General features: G+C 43.1%; 1 protein-coding gene across 1 annotated transcript in view; it reads left to right on the top strand.

Annotated features, from left to right (window-relative positions):
- CNGB3 (cyclic nucleotide gated channel subunit beta 3) overlaps positions 1-13229 on the top strand; it is a 99939-nt gene that overhangs the window by 51092 nt on the left and 35618 nt on the right. The window contains exons 4-8 of the mRNA XM_039525156.1: positions 1189-1331; positions 3276-3467; positions 5274-5482; positions 8541-8591; positions 11201-11287. Coding sequence (XP_039381090.1) covers positions 1189-1331; positions 3276-3467; positions 5274-5482; positions 8541-8591; positions 11201-11287 — 682 coding nt within the window. The remainder of the gene's footprint in view (positions 1-1188; positions 1332-3275; positions 3468-5273; positions 5483-8540; positions 8592-11200; positions 11288-13229) is intronic.

Raw genomic sequence — 13229 nt, 5'->3', positions numbered from 1 at the left:
GGTAGTTTAATGTGCTCCTTGAGGAGGGCAATCTATGGGCACGTGAGTCGCATCAGTGGCCCCAGTGCAATGTGGAAACCCCATTCTCTCAAAGCCAGCAATTACTTCAGGAATATCTTTTATTCCTGTCACATTGAGGTAAACCACATGCCAGATTGCCTCAGAAACCTCTGTCACCACTTTATTCAGAGTTGCCTTTCCAACACCAAAGCAGCTGGCAACAGACTTGTAGCAGTCTGGGATAGCCAGCTTCCAGATGGTTGTAGCAACTCACTTCAGAACCAGTATGAGCACTCTCCTTCACGTGTTGTGATCCAGGAGGGTTGGGGCAAGCTATTTAGAAAGCTCCATAAATGAAGCTTTCTTCATGTGAAAGTTCTGGACCCACACTTGCAGGACGATGTGGCCTCTCCAGTCTGTGCTTGTGGCCCTGCTCCAGAAGCATCCATCTACATAGGGGGCATCATCAGCTACATAGAGTGTCACAAGCAGCCTGAGCAAGTTGGAGTCCGCCATCAGGTCTGTGTCATCACACCATCCTATCATTAGCTCTGTCAGATGCCTACAATGGGTCAGAAAACACTGCTGAAATGTCCACCACTGTCTCAAGGAAGTTCTGCCAATTTCCAGAAACAGGAATGAAAGCGCAAGTAAGAGAAGTTCTTCATATTGTGCCTCCTCCAAGTTGCTGTTTCTGATTGCTGGGAGCATGCAGATCAAATGGATGGCTCTGCAGGATGTGGTGGGCTGTTCAAACCTCCTGTAACGTGGGGTGGAAAGTCGAGTTTTCCCACACTGCCATGAACAAAGGGCCAGAGTGGCCACATTTTGGGAGAGTGGTAGGAAGTCTGAAGTACTCCAGTGAGGATGCTGGAGCCCCAGGTTTTGGCCTGGGTTAAAATATTCTTCATCTAGGGTCAGCAATCGGTGTAGATGCTCAGACCCTGGTTTCTCAAACTCAAGGTTAGCTGACTCAAGTTCCACTGACTCTGGGCTTCCACTGCAGTGCAGACATACTCTGGGAGACTTCTTGGCTACCTATTTATTATAACTTCAGTAGCACAAAGGGACCTTAGCACAAACCAGCATCTGGCCCTTGCATTTGAATTCTACTCATAGCATTGATGCTGATTGTTTTCTTTCATTCCTTTCCAATACTCTTAACTGTTCTTCTTTTGTCTTAATTAGCTCATCTAAAGGCCGTGTTGTAAATGATTATACTGAAGCCCAGCTGCAAGAGATTGTCAAAAAAATGAGGGCAAGGACATCAGCCTATAAAGAAAAACTGACTGACCCACTACTGTCCTCTCCTGAGGGCAGTCCTACAACTTGTAAGTTGCTTTAATTCTCAAAAGATAACTATTTATTTGGTGGTTTAAAGATGAAATCCTATTCTGAGAGTTTAAAATGCTGGACGATATTTCAAGAATCATGGATCAAATATTCATTTGGGATAATTCAGCATCTCTCTACTGAAATCAGTGGAGCTGTGTTATCAGCGGCTCTCAACCTTTCCAGACTGCTGTGCCCCTTTCAGGAGCCTGATTTGTCATGTGTATCCCCAAGTTTCACCTCACTTAAAAACTACTTGCTTACAAAATTAGACATAAAAATACAAACGTGTCATAGCACGTTACTGAAAAATTGCCTTCTTTCTCATTTTTTCCATGTAATTATAAAATAAATCAATTGGAATATAAATACTGTGCTTGCATTTCAGTGTATGGTATATAGAACAGTATAAACAAGTCATTGTATGAAAGTTTAGTTTGTACCAACTTTCCCTGTGTTTTTATGTAGCCTGTTGTAAAACTAGGCAAATATTTAAATGAGTTGATCTACCCCCTTGAAGACCTCTGTGTACCCCCAGGGGTACATATACTTCTGGTTCAGAACCCCTGTGTTAGCTTAGGGGGGAGGGATAGCTCAGTGGTTTGAGTATTGGCCTGCTAAACCCAGCATTGAGAGTTCAATCCTTGAGGGGGGCCACTTAGAGATCTGGGGCAAAAATCAGTACTTGGTCCTGCTAGTGAAGGCAGGGGGCTGGACTTGATGACCTTTCAAGGTCCCTTCCAGTTCTAGGAGATTGGTATTTCTCCAATTATTACATTACATTAGCAGCTGAGAATGTGGCCTATTTAAACCCATTGAGCCACCTCATTAAATAGTTTTAATAGAGGTAAGTCTCCAACTATGACTGTTCAGGATCACCATTTTCAAACTACTTTCTAGATTCATCTCGATTATTTTATCTGTATTCCTAGGAATCAAAGATATATTCCTTATAGGAAGGCATATGTGGCAATATGCTACATGCGAGCACATAGGTGATACTGAGATGAGATATCTTTCGTAAAAGTAATCAAAGTTTAAGGTCTGGCGCTAATCTTCCAGCATCATTAAGTACGCCAGGTATGTAGGTTAGAATAGGATAAGGCAGCACAAGGCAATACATCTCACCTGAAAACACCATACTGATGTTGTTCCTCTTCAGAAAAAAAGCTTGTTTTCTTCCTTTGCACAAGAGGAGGAAGAATGTGTAGTCTTCACAGTCTATATTTTTTTCGGAAGCTATTTATTGATCTCCTGAATTCTAATAAGTTGGAAAATATAGCATGTAGGATGAGTGTCTAAACTATTATAAACTTTGCCAGCTAAGAAAGAAATGGTCAGATTGTTTTTTTAACTACTTCTGTGTCAGTTAACCTATTACCCCTTTTTCTGGCACTTACATTACTTTATTTTTTTAAATTATAGATGGTCCAGTTTGCCAATTTACTACTCATACTCAGTTCTGTCTTACTCTGCAAGTTGCCCCACTGAAATCAAGTGACTACTTTTAGAGTAAGAAACTCAGCTCAAGTATGGCAGAACTGGTCCCAGAGCAATTCTATCCCATCCATGGCAAGTTTACAACAGTCGTGCAAGAATAAATGCCTGGGTACCTCCTGCCTTACCCCATCTCAAGCCTGCAAGTGTCTAATTGTACAAGCATTGACTGTCCAGGGAAAGACAGTGTAGTATCATATTTCCCCCTGTGACACCCAGCACTAAATATCCTGTTGGTGTTAGCAGGAGTGTGCCTGCCTATGTCAGTGTGAATTTATTCTCCAATCTGTTTTCTAACTGAAAACAGAACTGAAAATTGTAGCAGTAAACACTAAGGAGTCGATTGCATGGCCTTTAATATGTTGGGGCTCTCAAGATCTGTCACAACAGTGAGGAGTGTGCATGCCATTGTTAAATGTTCCCTTCTGTGACATTCACATGCTTAGCTCCATCTAAAAAGAAGCCTCCGCCTCCACCCCCACCAAAAGAAGAGAAAAAAGACAAAGAAAAAAAAGAGGAAGGTGATGCCAAGCCAGAGGATCATTACTGCGACATGCTGTGCTGTAAATTCAAGAAACCACCATTGAAAGAATACCTGAAGAAGATGGAGCTACCAGACAGTATAGATGCATACACAGGTAAACCGAATGTAGTCACACAAAGGAAGGTGTCAACGGCAGGATAAAAAATTTTATTGCTTGGGTTAAAGTAGCACCTGGATGCCGTATCTGAGGTCAGAGCCCCACTGCACAAGTCTGTAGTGAGAGACAGTCCCTCCCTGAAGAGCTTTCAGCGTCAGTAGCCAAATGGTGAGAGTGAAAACAGAGGCACAAAGAGGCGAGGTGACTTGCCCAAGCTCACCAGCAGAGCCAGGAATACAAGTCAGGTCTCCTGATTCCCAGTCCAATGCGTGATCCCCTAAGGCCACTGCCCTGCAGTGCTGAAATGTCTTGGAAGCCTAACAAAGAGTTGTCATAAAAATCCGACTCTACCCCAAACAGGACAAGTTTTATAAGTACTCCCCCCAAAAAACCATGCACAGGTATTTTTTGTTCAGTCTCTGACTTTTTCCCATTTTAAAGCCCTATTTTAAACATAAGTGAATCCAGCCCTCTTCCTTTAATAAATTCCATGTGTGACTCCTAGCTCCTACCGGACTCCCTTTAACAGACCATGCTGTGTTATAAAAGGCAGAGGGTGATCTTCTCTGCTCCACAGAAACTGTTCTAGCTTAAATCCATCTAACAGGTTTGTTTCTGTTTTTAACTATAAGGGTTGGGATCTTTCAGAAAAGTATAAGTGTTCTGAAACCCACAAGTCAAAACAGTGAAATGAGTCAACTTCCACTCCTGAGTTTGAAGTGTTACCAGGTTTTTGTCTATAAATCACCAATTAAACTCAATGGTATTCTCATGTCTAAAATGCTGTGAAACATTCTGAAGACTCAGGGTACATCTACACTGCAATTAAGAACCTGTGGCTGGCCCATGCCAGCTGACTTGGGCTTGCGGGGCTCAGGCTAAGGGGCTATTTAACTTCCGTGTAGACATTCGGGCTTGGGCTGGAGCCCAGGTTCTAATGAAATGGGAAGATCCCAGAGCTCAGGCTGCAGCCGGAGCCTGAACATCTACACGGCAGTTAAACAGCCCCTTAGCCCAAACCCTGAGACCCCAAATCAGCTGGCATGGGCCAGCCACGGGTGTCTAATTGCAATGTAGATAGATCCTTAGAGATCTGTGTTTACCTGGCGTGCACTGTGGCATGCTACTATAAGGAACCTTTACAATGAATAGTTACTATGAACTGGAATAATCCCTATTTCTTTCTGGATATCTGGGGAAAACAATTCTAATTCCATCTATAAGAGTCTGACAAAGAAAGATGCTATAGGGTTATTTCTCTAGTTTTGTCTAGTAGGCATGTAGACAGTACACTAGCTGAAACCTGGGGTACCACGAAGGAGAAAACAGGAGTGATTACTCCAGTAACATTAGAGAGCCTTTTTTTTTAAGATCTCCTTCCATAGTAATATGTCATAAGTTTTCAGAAATATTATCTCACCTCAAACTACATAGTGTTCATACTGCCCCTCATACGTTCAAAGCACTGAACTGATATGAACAGATTCATCCTCACATCACTCCATGAGCGAGGTGAATCAGTATTACTATCATCAGCATCCCTGTTTGACAGATGGGGAAACGCAGAGAAGTGAAGTGCCTTACCCAAAGTTACACAGCAAGGGAATGGCTTAGTCACCATTAGAACTCAGTATTTCCTACCTCCCAGGCCAGCGTTTATTCCTCCAGATCACAATGTCTGGTACATTTGCAGATTGCTCTGCTTTCCTTGGAGGATGAGCCCTTTATTCCCAAACACAGAGAGAAATAAGAAGATGATGATTTCATACTGATTAAGTCACCAGCTCCTGTTTTCTTTTCCAGATCGCCGCTATGTAGTGTGGCTTCTGATCGTTACCATTGCTTATAACTGGAACTGCTGGTTCATTCCACTGCGCTGTGTGTTCCCAGTACAAACACCAAGCAACATATTCTATTGGATCTTCGTAGACACCATTTGTGATATTTGCTATTTGTGTGATCTGTTGGTGTTCCAGCCCCGAATGCAATTTGTAAAAGGTGGAGATATAATAGTAAGTAATAGTGGGAAGTGGAATTTCCACATTTGCTATTGTACTTCGAACTACATTATTAGACATGAAGCAGAAACTTGTTTAAACCTCAAATAGACTTTTTCTTGCAAGGCACACCTGCGCTTCCTTTTTAACCAAGTATATTTATGTGCTTCTGCACTGATCTTCAGCTCTTTTGCTTTGGAAAAGAGGCAACATACATTTCATACTGTACATGCTACACCAGTATTCTAATTATGCACAACAGCCATTGAAAAGGTAAAGGCAAACTCAGAAGTGTCACATGATAGCAGCAAGGTCAGATTTAAAGCTCTTACTCACCCAAATTACGCAGCTGGAAAAGAGCAACTCGATGCAGCTTCCCTGGCAGCTGAGACCACATGGAAATATAGCCAAAGAAATGTGTGTGAAATTTGCAACTCTCCACAGAGTCACTCATATAGTACAGACGTTGCAGATGAAAACGGAGGCTTTTCTACTAGCCCAATTTTCTACGCTTCAATTACATATGGGGAACATGGCAAAAGCATATACAGAGGTCACCTAAATAAAAGCTTTGACCACCTTTTAACATGACAAACTTTTTCCTTACAATATCCTTTGGTAAAAGATTTACTATTCAATTTCCAGCCTCTTTACTGACATCAAAAGGCAGCAAGTCTCAAAAAATCTGAAGTCAATGATGAAAAGAAGGAAACAAGTAGAGACTACTTAGCTATCAAAAACATGCATCTGAAGAAGTGGGTTTTTTACCCATGAACGTTTATGCCCAAAAATCTGTTAGTCTTTAAGGTGCCACAGGCCAACTCGTTGTTTTTAAGCATCTGATAGTAAGTAGAGAGGGCACTGATATTGGCAAACACACTTCATCTAGAGTTGCATGAACAGAGTGGCTTAGGAAGGACTGGGATATGGCAATTTATTTGAGAGGAGCTAGAAAATTCACTGAGGAGAGATCCATAAAGCCTCTGCTGAGCTAAGGCTGGCAAAGAATGTCTTGCAAAGTTGATGCAAGGCAATGACCCAGTCAGCTTCTGAGTAAACTAACCATTTGGCCTACTATGCTCAGGTTGCATTATTCTACCTGGGCTCTCCCTCAGTGTCATTTCAGCCTAAGGTAATTTTCAGTACAACAGTATAATACTGACTGATTCCATCACACTCACTCACTTCCTGACACAGCTGAAATTCAGCAAGCCAGATTCCCCAGAGGTTCTATGAGGGCAGAATGTAGGGCTCTCAGTGGTGGAAAAATTGCCAGAGAGAGAAAGGGTTTGCAGTGGAACAAGTCACCTGCCACCTCTCTGCCAGTGAGTAGGCTCACAAGTGACTAACACACCCAAAAAATATCAGTGCTGCCAAGACATCTAGGGGATGCACTGACTCAGCACATTCTCTGATCCTCCACTAGTGGGACTCCTGTGGAGACCCTGGCAACACTTAAAGGTAGGAAATGCTGCCTTCAGGTCTCCACTTAAAGGTAGGAAATGCTGCCTTCAATTTCTCTCTCTCTCACACACACACACACACACACACACACACACAAAATCCCCTGTGGAGTGCAGTGATGCTCGCTGGCATGAAAAGATGTAGTTTGCACCATCTTATGGCAGCAGGGGTGTCTCTAAGCCACCATATCTGAAAGCGAACGGAACACAAGCAAACTTTGCTGTGCTCTGCCTCTCTAGAAATTTTGAATCTACTGAAGAGTTACTGCTGATTTTCCTGCACATGTTCCCAATCCCAGTCTTGGAGCATCACCTTCCAGTAAACATGGGACCTGCCTGCAAATTTCAGATTCAAATGTGGACTTTTCCCTTTTTTAGAGGCATTGGGATCTGAGATTTTGGTTGGGTCCTTCTCCCCCCTGCATGATTACTTTGTTTCAGTAGCAAGTTTAATAAACAAATGAAATTAACATGCAAAAATGAGTTTAGATGACATCAGATATCACAAGTGCACAGCAACAAGAAAATTCAGAACCAAGGGTATGTCTACATTGCAATTGGAAATGTAATTGCAGCTTGGATAGGCATCCACAAGCTAGTTTTAATCTAGCTAGTGCAGCTAAAAATAGCAGAAAAGACACAATGGCATAGACATAGGAACATGAGTACTTAGCGAGGGGTGTATATTGGTTTGTACAACCCCCGCTGTCTCATCATCACTGTTATTTTTAGCCACACTAGATTAAACCAACTTGTGTATGCCCATACGAGTTGCAACCACACTTCCATTTGCAATGTAGACATACCCTCAGACTGGTGTTTCCACCTGTAACTTGGAACCAGCTTTAACTCAGTGTTTTTGTATATTACACTGCACCTTCTGTGCTATAGGCTATTACTTAAATTCTACTCTCAGGTCTCAAATAGACATAATGTGTGTCTATATTAACTGTAGTGCAAAGAAATATACTTTTCCATGCCAAGTTAGTCATTGACAACCCTTCTTAAATCCCAGTAAACTTGAGTTTTGTGAATAAAGTTAAAAGTGTAGCATAATGAAGACCACTTTTCTTTTACTTGAAGCTGTTTGTACAATTCATGGATTTTAAAACCAGAAGGGATCATTATGATCATCTAGTCTGAACTCCTGTATTTCTCTTAAAGGTGTAAAGTGATAATAAGGAAAGATAGAAAATAGGTCTGCCTTGGTATGGAAAAAACCCTTATGATTTTAAAGTTATTTTAAAAAACACCTCTGATATAAATACAGTAAGTATAATAATAAATACAGTCCTTTAGAGACTTCTGATTAGCCTTTCCTAATAAGGTATTACCATCAGTTCCCATGGTGAGCAATTTGAAAATAAATGTCTAATCATTATTAATGAATTCAGTGTTGATTGTTCTAATGCTAATGATGGTGCATTTATTTAGCTTTCAAAGACCTGATCCCTCTCAGAGATACTCATAACTAGTCCCTGCACATGCCCTGAACTTTGCCACTGACTGTAATGGGTGCAGGGTCAAACCCTGGCCTGAACATTCTCAGGAACAGGGCTTTGGCAGATTTTTCTTAACTATGCTTTTCCCCCCTTTCTTTATAATTTTAGTCAGACAAAGTAGAAATGAAGAAACACTACCAGAAATCTCTGAGGTTTCGGGTGAGTAGGTTGCGTGCTACTTTAGAGTTGCTTCAATGCTTTAAATTTTAGCCTTGGAGTTCCACAAAGCTTTCCATGCTCCAATATTCCTTGTAGACCAAGGAATAATACTAAGGGTCACTGACTGACTGCCATTCTAGCTTCTCACCAATTAAATCAAATGCCATGCTCATAAATATTGTTTATCATTAATAAAATATTGCCTTTGGCTGTGTGACTCCCATTGACTGCAATGGAAGATAACTCTGTGAATGCATTAGATTCCAAAACAATGGCTCAGTAGAGATTTGTTAAAGAAAGAAGCCTGTGCCCAGCTTAAAATCAAATGGTAACTTTAATTAAGAAACACTGGTACATACTTTTGATAGTAACACATGATCATAAATAGTAGATATCACTTTGGCTCCATGCAAGTAAATCTAAAACTCCTTCTAACTTTTAAAGCTCAGTGCCTTAGATAAAATCAAGGACCCATTTTATTTTAGGACAGTTATTTCATTTTATTCTGAAATGTAATTTTCTCAGCAAGACTGAAAAGACACCTCTGAAATTACAACCTACGGCCCTGCTCCTGCAAACACTTTTGTACATGCTCCACTTTAAGCACACAAGAAGTCTCATAATTCCAATGGCAGGGCTTGAATGCCTCAAGTTAAGCGATGCAGAAGTCTTTGCAGGATCAGAGCCCAAACAGACCGAATACAGACAATGGAGCAGGGAAGGGATTCAACCTGAAAGCAAACTGATGGAGTGGGTATATAGGGCCTGTGTCTTAGGTTTGATCCTTGATTTTTACTAAAGTTAGTGGGAGTTGATGGTTCTCTTCAGCTCCCAGGCCTGGGTTACACTACATTTTGGAATTTATCATTCAATTAAATACTAACTAATTGTCACTGCATATTAAAATGTATGTGGCTACATTTTGCCTTTCCTTCTGTGGGTGCATTAGAGGAGAGACAGTGGCCAGGGGATGCTCCTTCCCCAATCAGTACTTTTTTTTCAGGAGTCAGGTACAATCTATCTCTCAGCAGTGGGAAGAAAAGTATGGAGTCAATAGCTAGTGGCTAACGGCATTTCTCAGGGTGGAAGCATTTTTGGGGAGGTTGAAGGCAGGGTTCTGATCTCCATGAGCCCCTTTTTCTCCCTCACCACAGCAGCAGCAGAGTAGGGTCTGAGCCAGAAGCCACTTCCAGGAGCGGCTCCTTTTAAGACACAGCACCTGGTCCAGGGGTCTCAAACTCCCAGCCCATGGGCCATCTGCGGCCTGCAATCCGCCCAGTGTGGCCCACAGGGCTCCAGCAGTTTTGGGGCCGGGTCTCTCCCTTGGCCCCACCTGCCGTCCCCAGGTGCTCCCCCCTCAGGGGCCCCAGCAGCGCAGGGCTGTGCCTCCATACACTGCTCTCACCCCAAGAACCCCTGTGGCCAATGGGATGCTGCGGGGGTGGTGCTTGGGGGCAGAAGTGCATGGAGGCCCCCCGACCCGCCCTGCCTTGAAGCCCCAGGTAAACGCCGCACCCCCAACCCCATCCCAGAGCCTGCACCTGGTCCCCACACCCCCTCCCGCTCCCAAGCTCCCTCCCAGAGCCTGTGCCCCATCCCCACACACCCCCAGCCCCTAAACTCCCTCCCAGAGCCTGTACCCCCTTCCCAAACACACCCCAGCCCCAAAACACCATCCCAGAGCTGCACCCCAGACCCCCTCCCCCACCCAAACTCCCTCCCAGAGCCCAAACTCTCACTCCTTCTGCACCCAAACTCCCTCCCAGATCCTGCATCCCAATCCCCTACTTCAGACCTCCTCCCCCACCCAAACTCCGTCCCAGAGCCTTATGCAGGTGGGGGGTGGAGTTTTTTGGGGGTGGGTTCTGGGCGGCATGACTGACATTGGCCCGCTAGGAGGATTTGAGAACTGGCACTGGCCCTAAGATAAATTGAGTTTGAGACCCCTGACCCCCCTGCTGGTTGGTACAGCTTCCTTTCTCTCCCCAAAGCAGAGTTTCCACTTGGAAAGAATCAGGAAGAAAGAGGGAACCACATGTGAAAAATACACTTAATGTACTGCTGGAAGGCACGCTGAAACTATGATAATTTGGGCAATAAAAGATCCTGAATGGGATAGAAGAGAATGGTTGCCTTGGAGGAAGTGTTGCCTACACCTGTTGTATAATTATAGCAGGGAGTGCCCTTCCTCGTGCTCCCCACAGGTCCCTGGAGGTATTATGGTTTTGAAAATCATAATACTTCTCAGAAATGATTGTGAGGTGAGCCATCACCCCCTCTCCTAAGCCCTCAGCATCTTTCAAGTTCATCGGCACCATAACTGAGCCCACATCATTTAATTATTAAGAGCAATGTTAAATATCCAAGACATTGTTAATAATCCTCAGTAACTATATGAAAATCTGAGATGCGTGGAGCATAAGTAAGGGCGCAAGAAAGCTCCTGGTGTTTTCCTAAATTGCTTGTCAGTTTCTCAGAGATAGATGGACACTGTATGTTGACTGTTCAACTTTCATGTGCAATGATTATTAAATCTAGCCATGTTCACTACAGAATGTAAACAAGTTATAGTCATTGTCAAGTCTTAATTGAACTGTGCTCTTCAACAGCTTGATCTGGCATCAGTAATACCAGTTGATGTTTTATACTTCATCTTTGGGTTTAACCCAGTGTTTAGAGCAAACAAGTTGTTAAAGGTAAGACCAGAGAATTTATTATGACTGCTCATCCACTGGAAAATATGAAAAGTTAAAACCCTATTGAAGATTTAGTATGCATATTTGGGAGTCTTTAGTTTCTGATTTTGTGAATGCTTCCTCTTTCTAAGAATCTAAGCTACAGAATCAAACTACCACCAAATAAATAAGAAAAATATGTTGTTTTAATAATAGGATAATTGTTCTGGTTATTTTTCAGCTGATTTTACTTACATTTACTTTCTGACTTGTAAACAGTATTTCTGTGATCTAGATTAGTTTGTTTCTACTAGTTTAAATTGAAATTGTTTTAAATACCCTATTTAATTTGCCAAAAAAACATTTAAAAAAACAGTTAAGATTGCTAAATGAGAATAATGTACTTACTGCTTATCTATCACATTACTTACAAAATTCAACCACTTAAAAGCAAAGGAGTGGATGGTTAAGGACAACATATATCTTACACTACCTATTTAATAAATATAAGCATATTTTTCTTCTCAAGTGCAAGAAATGTACAACATCCAGCATGGATGGGCTGGGAAAGAGACAGATTGTAACTCTGCCCCATCTCTACATCACCTTGCATCAGCCCTTTTTTTTTTTCAGAGCTGCCAATAGGTTTGTGGTACTCCACATACCCACCCACCTCCCACCCCAACTCAGGCTAGTGGCTAAATGCCACCCTTTGGCCATGGCATTTTACTATTCCTGCTCTTGAAAAACTCCCTGCTGAATAAATCAGTGTCAAAATCTCTCTCTTTGTTACATGTACACAGGGGCGGCTCTAGAAATTGGGCTGCCCCAAGCAGCGCGGAGCGCTGCGCCGCCCTTCCCCGGTCCCGCGGCGGGTCCCCTCTTCCCGCGGCTCCGGTTGAGCTCCTGCCGGCATGCCTGCGGCAGGTCCACCGGAGCCCGGGGCGGCGACCTGCCGCAGTCATGCCTGCGGGAGCTCAACCGGAGCCGCGGGAAGACGGGACCCGCCGCAGTCATGCCTGCGGCAGGTCCGCTCGTCCCGGGCTCCGGTGGACCTGCCGCAGGCATGCCGGCGGGAGCTCCACCGGAGCCAAATGCCGCCCCCCCGGGAAACGGCCGCCCCAAGCGCCTGCTTGGCGCGCTGGTGTCTAGAGCCGCCCCTGCATGTACAAAGCACTTATCACATTATCTAAGCACTGCACAATGGGAATGGCATCTATTATACTGGCAAAACCCTTTCTGGAAGTCTATTTGATATGCAAACTTATGCTAAAGATTTACCTAAAGAAATAGCTTCCCTTATCATATTTAGTAGCCCTATACTGACTAAGAAATTTGGGCTGGTGAAAAGGGGTGTCATTGGTCTGATTGATTTTTTAATGTCCTGACTGGCAACACGGAACCAAAATGGTAAGGAAGAATGTAAAGCAAAACGCTATATAATATCAGGCAAGACAATTTGTGCTAGACAGAAAACAAAAACAGCAAAAAGTACCTGTTAATGTTAAAGGCGTACAGCAAAACTAAAGTAAAAATAGTTAAGGTGGGAGAATTCAACACAGGAGTAGATTAACTAACCTTTAAAAATTCATCATGAGACCTCAAGTGATGTTACAGTCTGCGATACCCTCAACTAACTAGGAAGTGACAGGGATTTCAAGAAGAGGGGAAAGGATTTTACTTTGGCAAAATTATGTTCAGCCCAAGCAAGTACATTTTTAACCGAGGAAAAAGTCATTCATCAACATCATCAGTCATCACACTAAATGGCAAGCAGGCATGTCATTTGCTATGGGACAAAGGGGGCAGTTGCCCCTCCCATACATTGGTTTGCCCCCACCCCCAGACTTTTCATAGGTCTGTATGCTCCACTTTTTGCCTCCACCAACTTTATATGTGATTATATCCTGTAATGTTCTATATGCTGACATAACTTTGCCCTGCTCCATATTTTACTGAAATG

The sequence above is a fragment of the Mauremys reevesii genome, linkage group 2, assembly GCF_016161935.1.
Source record: "Mauremys reevesii isolate NIE-2019 linkage group 2, ASM1616193v1, whole genome shotgun sequence".
In the NCBI taxonomy this organism is placed as follows: Eukaryota; Metazoa; Chordata; order Testudines; family Geoemydidae; genus Mauremys; species Mauremys reevesii.
The sequence above is the reverse complement of the archived record's forward strand: the minus strand, read 5'-3'. Positions and strand labels throughout refer to the sequence as shown.